Below are 22,607 nucleotides of genomic sequence, written 5' to 3'. Positions count from 1 at the left end.
GGAATCTTCTGAAGCTGATATTTTTCAATGGACATTGATTTATGTACTTCAGTCAAAAGACATAGTGACGTTTTAATTATAGATAACGATTACGCAAATTGAATGTAATTTTGAAAAAGTTGCTTAACAGCAATCAAGCATACAGGAATCTAATCATGAATCAGCATTTATATTTTACTCGATTTAAGGTGCCATACAGAGAATGATCTGACAGCGATCTAGCCAATGGTTGGAAAAAAAGGACAGATCTCAGATTTGACCATACTTGTACATAGACTTGTGGAAAAATCAAAGGACCAAAAAGCCAGATATATTAAGGCACAGTTTACTGTGGTCGAGCGATCACCCTATTGATGGGTGGATACAGTCATTGTCTGAATGTATTTCTTAGCATTTTTCAATCTGACATCTGAATAACCCCATGCAGGATTGGAATTATCAGTTCAGAAATAGCAATACTTTTTGTGCCCAATCACTCTGCAACTTGTTGCCAAAGCCTGGCAGTCAGCCACAGCTAGTGTTTGCCTTTAAACAAATCATAAGAGGAAATAATTTCACCTTATCCCATTTATGTTTGGCCTTCTAACATCAGCCTGCAAGAAGGAAGACCAGAGACAGCTGAAGATGTATGCTCAGGGTCCCAGTATCTCTCAACAACTTTGTGGAGACCTACAGGTGTGCTTGAAACATATTCAGTACATACAAAGGGCAACAATATATATAGGGGTCGCACAATAGTGCATTAATGTTTTATTTGCAATAAAACATAGAAAGACAGCTTAACTAGTTAGACCACATTTACTGGAGTTTTAAGCTGGACACTATTTCCGGCAAAGATACTCACAGCTTACCAAGAGAAACAAGGAGTGGATCCAAGTCACACTCTCAAATATCATCAAGCATCAGTCCTGGTGGAGGTCAACGCCATTTCCAACACGTTTTATCACTCATGAGTTCATCAGGGGTGTGAGTGTGTATGTATATACACAGATCAGCTACAACATTACAACAACCTTCCTAATACTGTATAGGCCCCCCTTGTGACCTCTGCCAGTGCCCTGTGGTATCTGGCACCAAGATGTTATCAGCAGATCCTTTAAGTCCTGCAAGTTCTTAGGTGGGGAGTTCATGGCTCGGGCTTGTTTTTACAGCACATACCACAAATGCACAATCAGATCGAGATCTGGGAAATTTGGAGGTCAAGACAACACCTTGAACTCTGTCATGTTTCTCAAACCATTCCTGAATCATTTTTCCACTGTGACTGGGCGCACTATCTGCTGAAAGAGGCCACTGCCATCTGGGAATACCGTTTCCATAAACTTGGTCTGCAACAATGTTTAGGTAGGTGGTACGTGTCAAAGTAACACCCAAATGAATGCCAGGACCGAAGGGGTCCTAGGCGAACATTGCCTAGAGCATCTCACTGCCTCCGTCGGCTTGTCTTCTTTTCATAGTGCATTCTGGTGTTATCCCTTTCCTACATAAAGGATGCACTTGCACCACATGTGCTAAAAGAAAAAGTGATTCATTAGACCAGGCCACCTTCTTCATTGCTCGACAGTCCAGTTCTAGCATGCAGATGCCTATTGTAGGTGCTTTTAACAGTGCTCAGCATGGGCCGTCTGACCAGTCTGCGGATACGCAGCAAGCTGTGATGCATGTGTGTTCTGACACTTTTCTATGATAGCCAGCATTAACTTTTTCAGCAGTTTATGCTACAGTAGTTCATCTGTGGGATTAGACCAGAGGGGCTAACCTCCGCTACCCCAAGCGCATCAATGAGCCCTGGGCATCCATGACCCTGCTGCTGGTTCACTGGTTATCATTCCTTGGACCACTTTTGATAGATACTAACCACTGCACACCGGGAACCCTCCACAAGACCTATAGTTTTGTAGATGATCTGTCCCAGTCATCTAGCCATCATAATTTGACCGTTGTCAAAGTCGCTCAGATCCTTACACTTGCCCATTTGACCTGCTTCCAACAGATCAACTTCAAGAACTGACTCTTCCCTTGCTGCCTAATATATACCACCCCTTGACGGGTGCCACTGTAATGAGTTTATATATGTTATTCAATTAATTTGTCAGCAGTTTCAAAGTTGTGGCTGATCGGTGTAGATATAAAATGTATCACTTATCTTCACCAATTTTCAGTCGCACTTGACTGCCATTTTTTAGCTACTAGGGTATATTTATCAAGTGGCAGTTCCGAAAAACCGGTTTGCCGTAATTTTTTAAAGCAGCAATTTTACTAAAGAGAAAGCCCATCAGGGGTTGTCTTTAATAAAATTGGCGCTTTAAAAAATTACAGCAAAACACCAAGAATCTATGCTTTTTCGGAACTGATGCTTGATAAATATCCCCCTGGAGTGCCAAAATCTCCCATGTATATGTGTAGAGGAACTAAGCTAAGTATGAATTGGAGGGAGCAGGGTGCCCAACAGCACAGCAGTTTAGTGATGTAAGGCACCTACCACATCGATGCAGGAAGACTGTGGTGTCAAATGCATCTCTATATGAAATTAATTTTAAACCTATAAAACATTGGTTGCTTTCCTCAAAGCCACAGACAGGAACCATCTTTCTAACAAAGAATGACACTTATATTACAGAGAAATTGTGAGGACAGCAAAGAAGCAGTTTACAATAAAAAGTATTTCAACCGCAAACAAAACTGTACGAGCAATACTCTTCATGTACAGTTGCTTCAGGACATGCAAATTGATAGATACAAGTTAAAATCAAAGTTTAGAAGGTTTACTTGTGACCATATAAGGCCTCTTCATCAATGCTTGTGTTCTTTTATCGGGTGACATTATGGCAGAAAACAATATTGCTCCTGGAATCCATTAAGAGTAAATCAAACCAAGCTGACATTTAATACACAATAATACTTTGGTAATAGGTGTCTTAACCTGACAAAAGGAATAGGAAATAAGTCAATGGCCTGGATTCTACATAGTCAGCAGGGGCCATTTTACTTTATAAAAAAATAAAAAAGATATCCAACAAGTAAACTTCTGAGTATTAGAATTTTTCTGCAATCTGGGGACTCAAACATAATCTAATTGCATCAACAACATAAATGTGTTATTTCATTTTCATTGGGGATATCCCAGTTTTACAATAAATGAGTCTGAGCATATTACTGTAATTTCAAAATAAATGCAAGCTCATTTCTTCTTTGTGCTACAGGCCTGCATTTTGTAAAATGTGATACAACAATGACTGTCCATCCACAAACTATAAGACAAAGGAGTGACCTCACTTTTCTTTGTCTTCATTTCAGACATAATTATTTATGAAGAATTTAAGGATGATAGAACATAATCATAAGCAAACAGTTAACATGGAAAAACAATCATCCACACTTCACATAAACTACGAACAGGTGCAAAAGAGCCAACAGTCCTGGTTATCAGCAGTCAAAAGGGATTTGACCTGGCAAAAAAGGACACATCCTCATGTAAAATCAGGATGGTTTTCGGTGTGGTTTGGGTATAACAGTGTTGTGCTTTATATTCCCAATTTACCAATCGGAAAAGCTGGGAAGTTCTAAACTGTGTGTCTATAATTAGACAAACTGAAGGAGCTGCCAAAACAGGTAAAAAACGCTTTGAGGGCAGTAAAATAAAGGAAATTCATTGAAATATGGCAAGTTCCTTATTGTCCAAGGATAAAGGAGTAGTTTCAATCATGCCAATATACCTAGTAAGTGGCAACATTTGTGGATTGAACTACACAGTACACTAATACAGGGATTGTTTTGTTGCCTCTCAAGAAGGATAAGAGAAGCTCATCAGGCTGCCTGATGGTTTGCACACCTCTGACTAGGAGGACAAATTGTGAACAACAAATACTTTAATTATATGTTTTCTTCAGAAAGTAAATATCAAGACATCCTAAAGCATATGACAATCATTAACTTGTGTGAAGTAATTCCAGCCTAATTACATTTTCTGTCATGTATATCTAATGTACAACTTATCCTACAAAGGTATACTGATGCTGGTATACGCTGGTAACTAGAATTGCATGTGTGTCTGCTTTGCACTCTACGCTATTCATAACATGTGAAAAACACAGACAGGGTGTCTCAGTAAAGCCACTGTTGTATACTGAATTGCCAGGCTACAGACACATGAATAAAAGGTCATCCCACAGACTGTGTGAATGGGTGGGGTACTTATTTTCGGCAACAATAATGCCGACAGAAGTTACATTGATGTGCAAATTCCGATGGCCACCAAAGCGACTATGTGAAAATACAGACTTACTACACAACAGACCCACAACATTGTCTACAGGCTTTATGTCCGACACATGTAAACTGTGAACTGTAGAAAATATCTCCTGGTATAATGACGGCACTTGCAATGGACAAAGTCAGACTGCCGGGTTTAAGGCGGGAATGGTTGGACCCGCTGCCTTGATTACATTATAAGGCGGCAGGTCCGGCCATTCCCGCCTTAAACCAGACAGTCTGACTTTGTCCATTGCAAATGCCGTCATTATACCAGGAGAGATTTTCTACAGTCGCAGTTTACATGTGGCGGACATAAAGCCTGTAGACAATGTGGTAGGTCTATTATACAGTAGGTCTATATTTTCTCATTGTTGCTTTGGTGGCCATTGGAATTTGCATGTTGATGTGATTTGTGTCAGCATTATTGTTGGGAAAAGAATGACCACCACTGGTGTGAAGCTGACAAATGCTTTTAAGTTCCCTTTTCTGCATTTGATTATCTATTAGGTCAAACTGAATTTTAATTTCTTGTAATTCTTCTTCCAATAGGTGTATGTATCTTATACTTTAAACTGCCCATGTCATTTAAGGCTCCACCCTGTTTGTAAACAAGGCTCTTGCCACCTTCTGTCTCAAGACTGCATCTGCATGTTCTGGTGCCTTACAGATAACAATGGAGATATGACACAGCTCATCGGTGTCCAGCAATCAGTTTTTCCTAGAATAAAACTCTGTCTTATATAAATATAAAGAAAGCTAGGGAAATGAAACAAGGTATTTAGCAAAATTTGCTGGATGACATGTACAAGGCAATAAAGGAATTTCCATGAAGGCGGAAAATCCATTGTTTTGATACTAGTTTTTATTTTTTTTAAAAAATAGTATTCTACTAAAAAAAACAACTACATATATATATATATATATATATATAATTATAGATTACTAAAAATAACTTAATTTATGTATGGATGATTTGTCCTTATACATCTTGACCCTCTTTTTTTTCCTCATGTACATATGAATCAATAAACCTTGTATAAGGTCAGCAGTCGTTAAAACATTGAAGCTGCGGCTCTGTGGTTCACACAAAAGCCAATAACCTGTAAAGTAATTTTTCATACATATCTGGGCGACTCAGATTAGAAAATATAGAGAAAGAAAATAATATTGCTTTCTGACTCTGTGAGGTTTTTTTGTTGGATGTTGTAACCTTATATGTACAGCGTTGAGGAAGCCTTGTGGCACCCTATAAATAAAAGATAATAATAATAACTGTGATAGCCAAGTTTTCTAAAGATAAAGAGCTTTAATTTCATAGGTGTTATTTAATAACATAGTGCATATGTGCAGCAACCAATGGTAAAGGTTCAACACGTTGTATTAATCTAGTGCACGCTATTAACACATTACATGGACACAACTGGGGAAAACTGAGATGGAAAACAATTAAGGAACACTAGTAGATAAAAAAAATTAATAGTAGCAAGACAACAGCCAAGAAGGGCTGATCTACTTGACTCTGGGGTTCCTTGGCAATCACAAAGATTAGTGGCGAGAGGAGTTAAAACCATTGCTTAATACATTGGTTGAGGTGGCAGAGTAGAATCCAATGACTGCATCTAGCATCCAGCAAGCAAACTCCAGTGTTTCAAGAAACTGAAAAATGCTTTTCCTTCATCTATGGACAGAAGGGTGAGAGAGATGTTTGCTAAGCTAGGTGATGTAATTAAACTAATAGTGCATCTAGTGTTATTGGGTGCCTGGCAACAATAGACAAACCCTACCAGGGCAATGAATTTCGAGAAAGAAGGAAGTGGCTTTATGCATATTTTTAGGTCAGTATTGAGGGGGGCAATCGAGTGGTAGTTATGGCATTTAAAATGATCTTTCCCAGACCATAAGGTGTTCTGGGGGGAATCAAAGTACAAGTGATATACAGTGAGCATAATATTGGGGATAATCCGTGATTGAAAGTTAAGAGTTTGGGAAACTGTTGGACCAGAAGCTTAGGCTTTCAAGAGTGCTTTCATGACAGGTGAGATTTCTGGCTCCTCCCATTAAGCGTAAATGTCTTTTAGCATGTTAGCAGAGAGTAGCATTGATTGGCAGGGCATCTGGCTCAGTGGTAAAAGCATCATTGTGAAGATTTGTGTATAAAGTTGAGAATAATAACTAGCAATTTGGTCTGCTATGTTTCTGTCTTTTTAAAAGAGTGTATTCTTGCTTTAGCTTGTTGTTCCACAAAATTTGCACACGAGCAGGTCTTGTGTTTTCTTACCTTAGATGAGAATGTCGGAGTATTAATAGGACTTATTCCACATATTCTCGTGTGATGTTTCGGAAAGAGTTACGGAGACTGTTATGCCCCTTTGCTCTAGGTCTCCTGTAGCAGGTCTTGTTCAATGCCTCTTGAGGAGCTCTTAGCACAGATTTACTAAATTTAAGGTTTGATTCTTCACTTCTATAAACTAGAATTCGGTATTGGCAGAGTGTGTGAGTGGGGGTGAATAGACAAGTAAAACTACATACAAATGCTACAGTGTTTTGTTTTTGTTTTTTCCAGGAACCCCTGGAGGAATCATCAAACTCCAAGATGATGTGCCCCTTCACGAAAGTGTTTTTTTGTATTGCAAGTATATTTGTACTTTGTATGTAAAATAATTGAGGGCAATGGAGGAGTTGATGTTGATGTAATAAGCTTTAAAGCCATAGACTATTGTAAGGAGAGAGTGTTGAATGAAGGCTGAGAGTTATTTTTAAAGGATGGAAAATACTTCACAGCCTATTGTCCACTCTCGGGACACGAGTGAAGGGGAACTTAAAATGCTGTTCTCCAAGTAGAAGTTGTACATGCTCTTAGGGGAGTAGAACCGAGGATGGGAGAGTAACATGGGTGAAGCTGAAATTAACCCAAACACACTCATGTAACAAATGTAGCTGATATAGCACTAAATTTACAGGAAGGCTACAAAGTGCTTGGTAAAATTACAAGATACAATATTGTGAATGAAGAGTAAAAAAAAAATTGTTACAATTTAAAACCTGAAACATACATGAGTCTAAGTTTGTAGGATTGTTTTAGGGCAGAGTCAGCTGGCAGTTTTTGTGGTGGCACTTAAGTGTGCTGGGTCTGCTTGGTCAGTCACAGAGTACTGCAGGGCTTTGTGATGTGTTGGGAGGTTAATCTGTTGGTGCAGACATTTGATCTGTAATGACATAGGGGCTGCAGCACTTGGCTAAAGGATTTGTGAAGTGTTCCATACAAAATTTGATAAATTAGAAGTGTCTACTCCCAGGTTGTGTTGCTTCAGTCAGGGCTGACAAAATGTGGATATTATGCAGTATACAACATGCTAAGAGGTATGTCACTTTAAGGATTTGGTTTCTGATATGGAAAAAATGGATTTGTAGTAGATGTCCCGAGATTGAGCAGATAGGAGTTTGGGGTGTAGGAGATGGTGGATTCTGTCTATCAAAAGATCATTCTCTGAAGACAACCGGTGCAGATATTTAAAAATTTCCAGGACATTCATCTCCAGATCTGAGCTGGAGACAGCATATGGGATCTCCCTAATTTGGATACTCTTTCATGTTGACCTGTCCTTCAGGTCCACAAATTTATAAACACTTTTCCCTGCTCCCTGTGCTCAGAGATAAGATCAGGGCAGCATGATGGCTTAGTGGTTAGCACTTCTGCCTTACAGCACTGGGATCATGAGTTCAATTCCCGACCAAATCTGTAAGGAGTTTGTATGTTCTCCCCGTTTTTGCGTGGGTTTCCTCCCATACTCCAAAAACATACTGGTAGGTTAATTGGCTGCTAACAAATTGATCCTAGTCTGTGTTTCTGTCTGTGTTTGTATGTATGTGTGTTAGGGAATTTAGACTGTAAACCCCAATGGGGCAGGGACTGATGTGAGTGAGTTCTCTGTACAGCGCTGCGGAATTAGTGGCACTATATAAATAAATGGTGATGATGATGATCATGGCATTTAAAAAATTCACCAAACTTAGATTGAAGTGGTCTGTGGACTAGCTCAGCTCCTGCGCTTCCCACGTAACTTCTTTAATTGCAGAACAATTAAAGCTTCTTTAAATGCACCGAGCAAACACCTGTAGAGAGGAGGGAGAGCCAGAGGGTTTTAATAAGCTTAATGGATTTGTACTATTACATTTAGTGAAGAGAGCTGATGCTGCTGGTAGGAAGGAGAGACTCTGCAAGTGTGTTTGAATGTGATCGGCAGCATTTTGAGAAGCGTCAAGCCACAGGCTGCATGGGTATAACAGTTGCCTTGCAGAAGCAGACTCACCTTGTTTAAAGTGCTTGGACCCATAGCATGGACAATAAGTCAACGGGAACATCCCTGGAGGCTAATGTTGATTCCGGTGCTACTTGTAACGTAAGTCCTCAAAATATTAGAACTTAAGTGGCCATTACAGAGATCTGCTAGGCTATGTCCCCTAAGGACACTTAATTTCAGGCAAATCAACTCTATTAAATTATTTTTATTGTACATTAAACTTCACAAGTGAGATTTACAAATAAATATAAACCAAATGTCGATTATTTTTCTATAAATGGAAAGTATAAAATAAGTACATACATTATTCTGTATATTATACCTTTATTTGTTTTTACATAATGTTGATTTAAAGAAATGCTTATTATACTATATTAAAAATGCTAAAACCCTGACCCAATCTGTCTTTTGTTGAGCAAAAGCAATGTATACTGGTGACATTGTCATAAAGATCTAGCACATTTTACTGACAAATTCTGAAAATATTTTTAAAAGTTAAATGATAGATATTCAGCCAACACATCCAGTGGTATTTTTATTTCTACTACATTCCTGAGCACTTTATAACCTCACAAGTGAATGCACGTCCTTGGATTACCTGAATGTAACAGAGCTGCGTTTTCCCTTGAATTTAAGATGAGGATTGGGCCGGGAGTGAAAGAATAAAAAGAACACAACATATTCCCTGCCTGGCAGAAGAAGCCAAAACTTCGTTATTTTAACATGTTTCCAAACTTTTACTCAACAATCAAATACTTTAAGTTTTCGCCACAAAATGGCACTTAAAATGTTTCCAATGTTCTACTGCCAGGCCTGTATTATAGCAAAATATTTTTTGCAGTGTGGTAGCCTCTCGGTGAACTGAAAGCTATATGGAGTGCATGCCAAAGCTTTATTGAATATTTTAACACGTAAAAATTGGATATGTGATGGGCATGTAGTTATTGAGTTGTTTTTTTAGGATTCACAGCATCTATTGGTATGAAACAAGTAAAGCATCTCAGTCTCAATCAAGATGAACCTCTTAGTTCTGGTACTAATAAAAGAGAAGGGAATAAATGTTTTTCACAGCATTCCAACAAATAATCATAATTTCATAAGCATTAAGTATGAGTACATTAAGTATTGGCATCTAAAAACACATACTGCTTATATAAGTAATTGTTGCAACTTGAAATTTGTCAGCAAAATCAATCTTTTTTTTTGTGGCTACTTTACTGTTATTAATATAGATCAATATACATACATAAAGGAATTTGACATTTATGGGGCAGTGGGATAACAAAAACAAAAAAATAACTTTTTTTTTAGAACACTGGCTAATTTCTCAGTTTGGCAGAGATGTATTGGAAAAGGACTGTAGGGTATTCCTCAGACCACCTCAAAAAAGTAAACATTAATTACAAAATTACTAAACGTTTGGGATTGTGACAATATACTCTGCCTAACAACACGAGAACTTTGTTGTCTTCATATACTAGGATTTGTTGTTAAACCGCATGGAGAAGTATCCATCTTTTAAGATGGTCCAAGGAAATTTTGACTTCAGCTTCCCTACTCCATGCTGTTACATTTGTTTTAATCATGTGATGAAGAATTTCACAGGACTGAAAATAAGTAACATCTTGACTCACCAAAAGCACTAAGAGAGGATGTTTCATGCATCTCATGTACAAGTTGATCAACTTCAGTAGCTTTTAAAACAAGTCATCTCATCTGTTTCTTTTGACATGTAATACTGGAGCTATATTTGTGACTTTCCATATATTGTATGAATTACATATGGGGATGATGCATACGCTCCTCTCTGGCTTCTTAAAAGAGCCACTTAATACACAGTTAGTCTAGTGTATGGAGCAATACTTCTGTTACATATTATCTAATTAGCCCAGGTAATGTGTTGCAATGTATTCAACTTATAGAGAAGTTTCAAGTAACTTCATTTGGCCTTAAATAACCAAAGGACATGCTGCACCTAAATTTTGTATTGAAATTTGTCCTGTTATAGATGAAGAGCCCTTGTTACAGATTAACATTAAACTGATGGAATATGCTCAGTGTTTCACCTTGCAAATAATCCTAGCACAGTGAGAGCTAAAACTCCCCATATGTTCCTTGTACAATCCTACAGTGCTCAGCCCAATCTTGGACCACCTGCTGTATAAATGCCACTTGATGTACTATTTAGTGCATAGTGTACTTAATGCTGTCTTACATTATCCACAGAACTCAGTCATGTTTTGCCATCTACATAATTGTAGGGAAGCTGGAACTTACACACAATCCTTTTCATCATATAGCTGAATCACATATCATGTTTTCTGATTATAAAGAAAGCATCTCTATTCTGTACTGCTCATGGCCTGTGTTCAGTGCATCCATCACCCTGTTTCCAGAGTTGCGCATAGTGTGACTTTCCATATATGCAGTGCACACCTCTAAAGGACACTATTACATTTGCCCTCTGGCTAGCTACAAAAGCTACTTAATATATATAGTAAAGTAACTATTTCCAGCCTGGTATACTAAAGCAACAATGTTGCTGTTCTGCAAATATCCACCAGTTTTGGTCTTAGCGCTTCCGATATTTCATAAATATTACATAGTATTTCAAGTAAGTCAAAGTTTATATTGGCTTAAGGTAAATGGAGGAGATCCAAGATTATCAGATTGACTCCTAAGATGGGTGCACAGTATCCGTTATATAAGCTATTTAAAGGTAAGAGGATTCTCTCCCAACTACCACCCACCTACACCAGGCTTTTAAAATATGGCATTTGACTAAATATATGTTGAGGACAAGATATTTTTTATACTCTCATATTGAATAACCATTGTTTCATAGAATTGGCGTGAGTCCTTTTTTGGAGGCATGGAAGAGTCTGGAAATATAGACAATAGGAGAGATATATTTAGAGCAAGTTCTTAAAGCTTTTATGCAACTGCTAACATAATTCCTACCACTAATAAGTACTTTCAATAGTACCTTCAACTTTGCCATGATCTTCAGGCACAGTCTGCAAAGGGGAAAGTCTAATTATGGAGTATTGACTGATGGCTTATATCAATATGGGGCATGTTAAGAAACAGAAAGGGTACTTGGGTGCACTACTTACACTTCAAAAAGTAATGAATCCATCTCAACACTCCCATCAACCTCAGTGAAGAATATTGTCCCATAGATGACTCAGATTGAGACGATGCACTAGCTGTCCATCTGGTGGTGCTCTCTCACTTTGGGGATAAACTTTCAAAATTATATAGTTCAGAGGGCCTACAGCATATGACACTATTCACAATTTAAAACAGACACTAAGAAAAGGAGTTAAAAACACATAATTAAATTATGTGTTATTTTTCATGTCTTTTTATCTTAGCACATGTTTGTGTATAAGTCCTTATTGTAGTAGGCAAAAGATGGTGATTATAAATGGGTTCATAGTGCTGAATGCCCACTTTATTGCTACAGATCAGTGTTTGGTTTGACTGGGGATTTACAAAAATTCTAAGGCTGTCACATTTGCGATAAAATGCCAGTGTTTTGAAGCTAAATTGGAGCTTGTGATACAAAAACAGGAATCTACATAGATAAGAAAAGGGTAGAGATGTGTTTGTGTATCGCAGTCAAGGCTCAGCACTCTTATGCCGCTGTTTTCCTGCACAAAGAATGCAGTGTATGTATAAAGTTTCTGTCATATTACAGCTGATAAGGTTTGTAAACAATGTCGGTTGCATTCTTTTCATTTAAAAAGAATTCAGCACTTACACTCCTTATTACTTTATTGCTAAAACTACAGGCACAGGGAGCACCCGTGTGATGAAACCCTAAGGGATTAACCCCTAATATTTACACTAATCTTCGCCCCTACAAAAATATCAGTGTAAACCATACTTGCCTCCCAGAATTTCTGGGAGGGTTCCTCTTAGAATCCCGGAAGAGTAGGTAGCCTCCCGGGTCTTGGTGGAGACGGGGGTTAATGATGCGATTTGCGCTGCTAATCTCTGCCCCCGCTATGAAACACTGTGAATTTCGTCATTTGAAAGCAGGGGGCTTGGCAATGGTGATGCGATGGCGCCACCATGCCCCCTCCTGCACGTGTCACATGACCACCCCAGTGGGATCTCCCGGGAAGAGAGGTTTTAAAAGTGGGCAAGTATGGTGTAACCAATGCTTGCAAACCTTTATAACCTCCCCTTCAGGAGAACTCGGGGAAGAGGTCAGGTGGCATAACAGGGGCCGATAATGCGCATAGCACTACTTTTGCCGGGATCCAGGAGGTTGCCTGCTCTTCTGGGAGTGCGGATGCCTCTCGGACACTCTAGGGACATAGGTAAGCATGGCTTAATCAATACAGATTTAAAATAATTGTGCTCGTATTACTGAGATATGCTTAAGTGATAAGGTCCACTTCCTGAAATGTAATGAAGTAATGTGATTAATAGGGATGCCTGGGTCAAATAATATTTAACCTGCACCTAAACCTAATGTGCACAATATTTATGAGTTGGTAATATAATCATAATTATTAACCTGCACCTTATTCTAATCCATCATTACCTAAGATTGCTTCAGAATAATACTACTTTTTTTTTAATCTGTGTCTATCACAAACTTAATTCTGTACATGACCACACTAATAAGTCTCACAAAATACAGCATGCACACACAATCACTTATAGGGAAAATAAAACCACACATCGAAATTAATATATCAAACGCTCTGTATTATTAAGTTGAATAATATACATGAAAAACTTAACTGTTTATTTTAACTATCTGTCCATTATGCTCTTCTCAACAACAGGTTGCTATGTTAGGAGGAAGGCACTTCTCTGACTAAGCAGTGTTTGAGTAAGAGGTTTGTAGACTTGCTGTGCAGATACGCACTTGATAGATTGGTGGTGTCATACACAGGAGCAGGAGGGCCTGTGATGTCACAGTAGCTCAAATGACTGCACTCTCAGCTTTTTGACCTGTATGAGATCCCATCAAAATACAGCCCTGATTAAGTGGTAGCTACTTCAGCAGTCTGCAATTGAGTGGGAAGTAATACTTTATTTTCTATCAGAGCTGTAATGGGAAGTCAGCTTAACACTGTACAAAGTATTAAATCTCTGTGGTTATACATACCTTAAAATGTTAATTTTGGGTTGTAGGGGTCATTTAAAAACAGCTCCTAGTCAGCCAGTCAAGTGAACCTGAACTAGTGACTTGATTTTGCAGTTTTTGGGTATATTCAGGTATCACTACAGGACTGCAGTCATACGCAGACACTGTATTTGTTTTCACACTGTACACTCTGCAATTCTGATACAATTCAAACGTTATGAGAGCATAAAAACTGATTAATGCTGATTACCCCCTTATGTTGCAATAAGCGCTGTGATACAACATGCCAAATGTGATCGTGACCAGTGAGAGAAACCTGTCTAATCAGCACAAATGGTGTTAGAACAATAGTCTACTCTTCAAGCATTGTAGTGGTTGTTGGGGATGTGACCTAAGGTTCCTGGGTACTTAGTGGACAATTTACTGAATGGATTAGCTTCACTGGCAGCCTATTTAAGGATTGCTGTTGCGCAAGCTAAGGGCACAATGTATCTCTAGCAGATATTTATGCTGTCAGCATTGGTGCGATAAGTTGTTAAAAAGGGAATAGCAAAAAGGAGACGGGGTGCTGCACCTAGCTTATTAGGTACACCACTACAGTATGTGTTTTCTTGCTTTTCACAAAACACATAACGATGGGACTTATTCCATTACTACTTCTGATGTTATCAATTGGACCAGAGTATGCATTCTATTATCAAAGAGACCAATGATATTTTAGCTCAATCTCTATATGCATGCAATTATACTGGTTGCATTACTGTTAGCCAACCTTGCTTGAACATTTCACTTTCAATGTAATAAACTACACACGTGTAATGACAAAGTTTCAGAAATTCCTTCTGTCATGATAATGAAAATATGATTACATTCAATAATTACAGGGAGGAGTAATTGGTTTCTACTCCACAAAAGACAAAGAGCAGCGGACTTATACATGCAGAGACAACCAGGGTAATGCATAGACGCTGGCACTGGCCAGAAACTAAATACTTGAAAACAAATCTAGAAACAATGCATTGCTTTCAAAGTTAATTGAAACAGCGCCAAGCCTTTCTAATATATGATCTACACAACATGGCAATGAATAGGCATTATGTTATTATACACAGACATCGGCGCGCTTGCCAAGAATATCTCCAGACAAAACAAAATACTTAAAGAAAATTAAAAACAGGGTGTATGCTGCAGCTAGCTAAACAATAATGTACCACATTCTAAAACTAAATATCTATATGTTGGATTAAAAACAACCTTAGATATATTTATTTTGTATATTTAAATGTTAAATAAATGTATACGTCCAACCAATAGTTATTTTGTTAATGTGAACCTAGTTATATGGGTCACTGGTTCCTCAAAGAGGTGCACTTTGGAGATAAAAAGAGCTAATGAAAACTCTATCTTGCAGGATTGCAAACATAAACTGCTATTCAGTGCAACCCTGCACAAACGCCTTTTTGCAAGAAGTTCACTTTTTCATCACTATGATTTCCAGAATATACAAGTTTGATGGAACCTTTTGAAGAGTATTTCAGATGATTGCCATAAAGGCGCTAACATAGCCCCAAGTTTATAACACCTTCATCCTTTCAATTACTAAACATACATTTTGTAGAATTCAGTCTGAGAATATCTAGTATGCCAGTACTAGAGAACAGAGAATACTGATCCAGGAACTATAAAGCTCTGCACATCACTGTAGAAATAAAGGGCAAGATTTTCATGTGCTAATCAATTCATGCACTAAAGAAGATCTGATAAAAACTTTAGGTCAAAATTAGATCTCAAGTCATGTGTGCAGGCAAGAACTTTAGACAGTTCTGAAATAAGGTAACAAGTTACACTACCAACAAACCTTAATAATCAAATAATTTTATACAAAACAGAAGCTTTAGTTACAAATATATTTCATGTACATATTTTAATAAATCCATCCCCACTTGTCCTGTCACTAGCTAGCTCTGTGCGACATTCCTAACTTACTAAAGGGTGGGTGCTCTACTTCATGTTCATGGAGCAAGCTCCAAGTGGATGAGCATTTAAGAAGCACCCAATATTGAGTTCTTTTATGCATGCTAACAAGACCAGTGCAAGTCCCAACTCTCATCTGTGATTGTGAGATATCTGAGCATAATTAGAAAGATAAGCAAGTTCCAGGACAACTCGCCAGATCTGAGAGTAGGAAAGCCAGATAGAGGTGGTGCTAATATCAAAAGTCTGCTGCTCCAATATGCTGCTGTAGGAAAATATACTGAAACAATAACTAATAATGTCCTAATGTATTATGATGTACCAAATAAAATATTATGTCCCCATTAAGGCTTTAATAATGTGAGAGGCCTTTTTTATTCCTTCCGATGCGCAGTGTAAAGGATAAGCGTTGACAACTGTCTTTTTGTTTTGTATACATATATGGGCATTTATATTGCCACGCAGCTGGTACCACATACAATATGGGATATACAGAGCGCGGGCTTACTGCCAAGCAGCTGGCACCATATATAATGTGGGATATACCGAGCGCGGGCTTATTTTTTTTTTTTTCTGGGTTTGCATCAAAATTCTTGTCACAACTGTAAGTCTACTAAAAGACATGAAAACGAGCTTTTCATAATGTAACATGGCTAATAACAAATGGAAATACGTTATATGAAATAGTACATACTCTAGAAAACATAACTTCTGTCATGCTATGGAAAGTTTACACATTCTATGCAACGTTACAAGATATCTTTTCACTTGGTAAAGAGTTGAGATTAATTTGAAGAAATATTTCAACCTCACCCAACATATAAAACAGATAGACAGGATTGGTGTTTGGAAATTGCAAGCAATATTCTTTGCAAATGTGTATAATATGACATAGAATTTAGAATTTCAAGCTCACTGATGTCAGACAGACAATGAAGTGGTGGGGGCTGTTTGCAAACAAGGGAATGCACACACTTGGCTTCTTGAAGATGCAGAAATTGCCATAACAGGCAGGGCTGGTGGAATTTTACTAGGAGCTCGTTTCATACCTTGTGTGATGATTCCAGCTGCATAGGGATGGATTCAATTTGGCATGAGGTGGAAATGAATATCGCCTCAATGTTCAGCTGTGCCTATTTTAAGCCATTACGATAGGAATCTCCGCTCAATTTTCTGTGCACCTCTGTGGGGTACGAGATTACTGCCATAACATTGGGAGTGGACGTACTGGAGACACCACGTGTCAAATTGAATCTCCTCCATAGTCTATCTAACCAATAATAAAGTTAGGGTAGTCACCCCATTTACACAATACACAAAATGGGCCTAATAGATATATTTTTGCAAACAAAAAGTCTAAAAAGGTGAACGAATCCTTAAAGGAAAGAGGCAAGTGCGATATCCACAGCAACAGCAGTAAAGTTAGAAACCTTTTGCGCATGAGATTGAGCTGGAACACAGGTATCAATCTCAGATGATCTTACCTGAGTTTGCATCATAGCTCGTTCAACGCGACGTGAACTTCCCCTCTCTAATTTAGTCCTCAGAATTAAAGCAGTTGTTTGGAGGGCCCAGAATTTGGGTTGCGAAAGCAAACACTGAAATTAGATAACAGAATCACATTGGTGATACAGAATAGTATTTGGTGATTGTTATTGTAATTTACAATTTCTTGTACACTTGAGTATCAGTAAATCTGCTAACAAGTGAAGAAAAATAAATCTGGTAGCAGGTAGTAAAACCAGTTTTGAGAACATGTCTTCTTGGCATAATGCAAGTCAGTTATCAGTAGTCTTGTCAATTAGCCAATACCTTAACATTAGTAAAATGCAATATGGAACAAGCACTAAATCTATATGCAATTTGTCTTTGGCAGATTTTCCATGAAAGGTTGCGTGTCCTACATAAACATTATTTCTCCCTTATCCTTGAAATTGACACTTGGTGTTTTTTGTAACAATCTATACTAACACAGAACAAATATATCAATTCTTTGACTGTTCTACCACCTTGAAATGCATACAAATGTACATACAGCCAGGGATCTGAATCAGTCATGTCACTACACTCGGGATTAACTCCACAATAATGTTCTTAAACAGTGTATTATAACACAAATACTAAATATTCCCACATCCACTACATACATGTAACTATATTTCAGGGATGCACAAGATATTTTGGTATGCAGGGTGCATTGGGAGACAGTACACATTTTAAGGGGCTGCAATAAACTTAAACATGTAAAATATGTAGAATTTACTAGACTAAAAGTAAATTATGTTACACATCTCAAACATTGTTAAAAAGTCTCCATGGGTAAAGAAGTGTGTCCAGCATCACAAAGCAGTGGTGTGCCACCTGTGAGGTGTGGTCTATTTTCCACAGGAATGAGCTATGCCCCTCCCCTTAACACATTTGGCCATCCCCCACTTCTATAATAACCCCCACCCCCTCCCTCACCTATGTGATACTACAGAGGTGAGGGGGGTGTATTAATATATTTTTTCACCCATAACTATTGTAGTAACATCAACTACATTTTTTTTTCCAAAAAAAACCTGGTTAATATACAAGTTTGCTCCCCTATAGCGTGCATACATTTTGTGTTCCTGTCTAAGTAAGGACATGCTTGGATATCATTCATTATCAAAGTACTTGTATTGTTGAACCAAATAGTACATGACTGATGTATTTATGCTTAACCTGATAAGCGTGCTGTCTATTCTATCCTTTAGAGCAGGGACCAACATATTTTGTGGTCTTAAGCCCACATTGGAAGACTCTACACAAGGGGCTGCATTAAAATGTTAAGTGCTTAATTTACTACAGGAAAAGAGGAATCATTTTGCAGATATGCTAAATTATTGAACACTGTGAAGTAAGGAATGGAGCGTGTACAAGTCATTGGCTTTCGGCAAAGCGGGTCTGGAAGGCACGTGATCAGACCGTCTTACATAGGGAGGGGGGGGGGGGTGCATGCTCCTCCCTTGTAACACATTTGTCACCCACTCATTTATAAAGCTGGTGACAAACATATGCAATTATCATGCAGAACACGATTCACACGATCGTGGGAGTGTGTATGCTTCCACAGTCATGTTTATCATACCAAAACACATCGCATCTGTTGATTTGATTTTATAAACTTAGTAAAAATCAGCAGATGGATATGAGGGATGAAGATTACAGATCTGAATTTAAATTGTGTAGGTGTGTAAGCATGATTCGGCATGCTCATGAGACCTTTCAATCGTTGGTGGAATCGTTGGAGACACTGCATCTGAAGTATGATTGCATAGGTGTGTACCCAGCTTAATACATTACATCCCTTCTGCAACAAATTTATTCTCACCAATACCTCACTTGTAGGACATAACTGTTTTTCCCACAATTCTCCTCATCCAGTCCCAATCATCCCGTGTGCATTATTATTATTATTAATTCTGTACTTATTCGTCCTGTTAATAAGCTGTGCAAAACAGTGAATGTCAGGAGCTCAAAATCAAAAGTGCAGAGGACCGATTCTGTTTTGCTACCAACCTTACATCAATAACACCAGACCCAATCCCCCCTGCCCCCTAACCACCCCCCGGGAAACCTGGTGCAATGTGGGAAAGGACAAATACTGAGTGTGTGGGGCGCAGGGCACATATACTTCTGCAGCATAAGGGCTAGCAATCCCTCCAGACTTTCAGTAAGATGCAGATATGTATGGAGTATTATTCAATATTATTCTGACACTACACTGGTGCAGTGCCCTTAGTGGCCAAATGTAGTAGGTTTTAGAACGTGTGTTTAGCACACTTGGCAAGGAAATCTGTACAAAACATTTTTAATATTTGCAATGATATAAATACATGCTATATAGATCTCCTTGCTACTACAGTACAGTATAACTGCAAAGCAGGAAAAGTAAGATACAGCTCATACGGTGAATATATAATAGCAGTTAGATACGTAAATATATTTTCATAGCTATAATAAACCTGTAAAAAAAGTGCAGTGAAAAAGCATTAACCGTTGGGGAATTTCCAGATAGAACAAAGTGTCAGAAAGGAAAAATTAGCTGGCTCATCTTAAAAAGAAAAACAATTGTGCTTGGGTGGGCTGTTTAAGATGCTGGGTATGATTAACATAATCTGCCCCTCTACCATCCTTATTGTGTTCAATTTAACATCTCCTTACAGAAATATTCTTTCCCCAGCATTCACAAGCTCATAGGATTTTATTCACTGTCACAACCAATCCTTGTCCACAGAATTGATGCATAATTACTTTGTTCACAAACAAAACTTTTGAACAACAGAACAAAGAGCATCCCTGGTCTGACTAGTGTATTGGTTCTGAAAACATCCCGTTTAGGAATATATTTAGTATGTAAGTGTATTGTGGGAGCGGACATGATTCAGGTTAAATGATTTATACTGAACCATATTATAAATCTTGATCGTAAGAACCAAATACAAAAACGCCTCCTAAAAGAAAGAAATGGCCAGAGACCTAGCACACAATGCAAAGAAAGAAAGAATGGCATGTCTTGCATTACACTCATGTACTTACAAACATTTCATTCGGTTTTTAAACTTTTGCATATAAAACATATAACTTTTACATATTGCAAATAGAATTCAAACTCATTAATACTATATACATGTGCTCATCACTCTCAACACTTCTTTTCTACTGAACTAGTGAGCACATAAAAGTAGCATCTGCAAAATATTCATTGATTTATAAGTAACTAGTATATGGAGCATTCATTGGGCTGATCTGTTACACTAATTGCCTCTTTTCTCAATGAGCGACTTAGATGTGGATTGATTACATCTGACCTGTGCGGAATCAGATCAATAGAACATTCACAGAGTTAGAGCAGCCTGTAGCCAATGAGAGCATTAGAACATTCAAAAGGGCTAGACTGACCTGTATACAATTATAACATAGAAAATTCATAGCAAAGAACAAAGCAACAAAACATGAGTGAAACATGCCTGTATATGTAACAAAGTTCATACATTAATCTTATTTTTATAATATTTAATTTGCTGGAAAACTGATATATAAGATATTATAGGTACATTATATTTGGTTTAAACATGAGGAGACAATGCAATTTATTTGCAGACTTTAAGAGTTAAAAATCAAATTTATTGGCCTGTCCTTTTATCGGATTCATCTGTGATGTAGGGAAATGTTGGCAGCCACGTCTGTTCCTGTTCAATGGGTGGTTTCCGTTGAGGGATATTCACTGCCCTTCCTAGGGTGTCAACAATTTCTGACCACTAAAACTCCCAGGGGACAAAGAGTCATCCATAAGAGCAGGATACATTTTTAGAATACAACTCACACACACACGCACAAGAATATGTAAAAGTGTTCACTTCACCCACGATAAATTTAGAAAGTGATGTCAGGGCAAAGTACTAGGAGACAATCCAGTAACAGACTTGCAGGGAAAGCACATCTGTACTGCGTGAAGTGGGTGAAGTTCCATCCACTTCACTAACTGACAGAAGGTCAGGTTCCTACAAGTTAATGGACTTTTATTGTACACTAAACTTTACACCATTGATAACAAGGCATTTATTACTACCACTTATTACTCACAACTGATTATACTTTGTTGCAATTAATAAATACAACAGTCAGTCTACAATGAATGTTGATTCTGACATAAAATTAGCTATTATTAAACAGTAACACTAGAAACCTATAGGCATTAAAAATACTGGTATAATGAGCTTAGGTTTTCTTTTCTGCAAATACTGAAAGCAATAGTCAAAACATTTATACAATAATTATTACTGATCCTTCAAATACAAGATATCTAGGAGTGGACCAAAACGTTAAGACACCAGAGTAAAAGAGAACACCAAGCATATTAAAAGCAAGTGCTTCCACCGAGGTGTGTCAATTAAGCAAATAACATCAAGGCATGGTCAGGTCCTGTATAAAAATGAAGGTTACCTAACATGACTGCAAGAGCAGAGTTCAGTGAGAACGATGGATGATTACTGGGAGAGTTATGTAACAGCTTTATTGATCAACACAGCTCAACTTACTAAATGTTTGATGAGCAAAGGTGCCTAAGGTGATGTGAGCGTGGTACGCCAAGGGAAAAACAACATCAGCAACCAGTAAACGGTAGCGCATAGTCAAGGGTGTCACGACGCATTAAAATCAAAACAGACGAGCCACTGCAGATCAACAATCACAAATTTCAACCTGTGGTGCGAGCAGACAGTTACATCAAAAATGGTCCCATGTGAACTCCAGAGAGCAGGAAATTGGCTACAATAAACTAATGATCAGTGGTGGAAGGTGATATGCCCAGATTAATCATACCTTCACCATGATCTCGAAAACAAACACAGTAGTACAAGTGTAGTGCCAACTTAAACTCCACAGCCGATTGCTTATTAACAATGGTAATGTGTTCTGGAGGCCATGATGTAATGGGACACGTCTTTCTGGCATGTTTTGAGCACTTGCATACTAACCAGACAAAAATCTAACTCGCATGTAACATACCCTATTGCTTTGCATTTGCAGGGTCTATAGCAGTTGTATTTATTGCTCTATTTTAACACTATGCTGCTATTTCTATTTTATGACAGATGCAGCAATCACTGTTTGCTTTAATTCAGCATAAGTTAGAATGTACATTGTGAACATTTTCAGAAATCCATAATTTACTTGTAATCATATTCAGTTGTCATATATTGTTTGTAGTGCAAATTCATTTCTATCTGCCTATAGACTGTCATTTACAGCACACACAGATGAACTGTCCGGCAGAAATGTCCCTGGAAATTGTATGTAACTACGTGCACGTATTACACGTAATTTGTATTGATTTCAGTTCAATGCTATAAATATACTCTGGGAAACCAATTACAATGCAGCTTGCTCCTATGCTTAAAGAATGTCATGTACAGCAATTTATTAGGAATTGTGACACAATA

General features: G+C 37.9%; 1 protein-coding gene across 1 annotated transcript in view; it reads right to left on the bottom strand.

The window, feature by feature from the left end:
• TTC27 (tetratricopeptide repeat domain 27) overlaps nucleotides 1-22,607 on the bottom strand; it is a 293,427-nt gene that overhangs the window by 80,014 nt on the left and 190,806 nt on the right. The window contains exon 11 of the mRNA XM_075203668.1: nucleotides 17,124-17,237. Coding sequence (XP_075059769.1) covers nucleotides 17,124-17,237 — 114 coding nt within the window. The remainder of the gene's footprint in view (nucleotides 1-17,123; nucleotides 17,238-22,607) is intronic.

The sequence above is a fragment of the Mixophyes fleayi genome, chromosome 3 (assembly GCF_038048845.1).
Source record: "Mixophyes fleayi isolate aMixFle1 chromosome 3, aMixFle1.hap1, whole genome shotgun sequence".
Lineage (NCBI taxonomy): Eukaryota > Metazoa > Chordata > Amphibia > Anura > Limnodynastidae > Mixophyes > Mixophyes fleayi.
The sequence above is the reverse complement of the archived record's forward strand: the minus strand, read 5'-3'. Positions and strand labels throughout refer to the sequence as shown.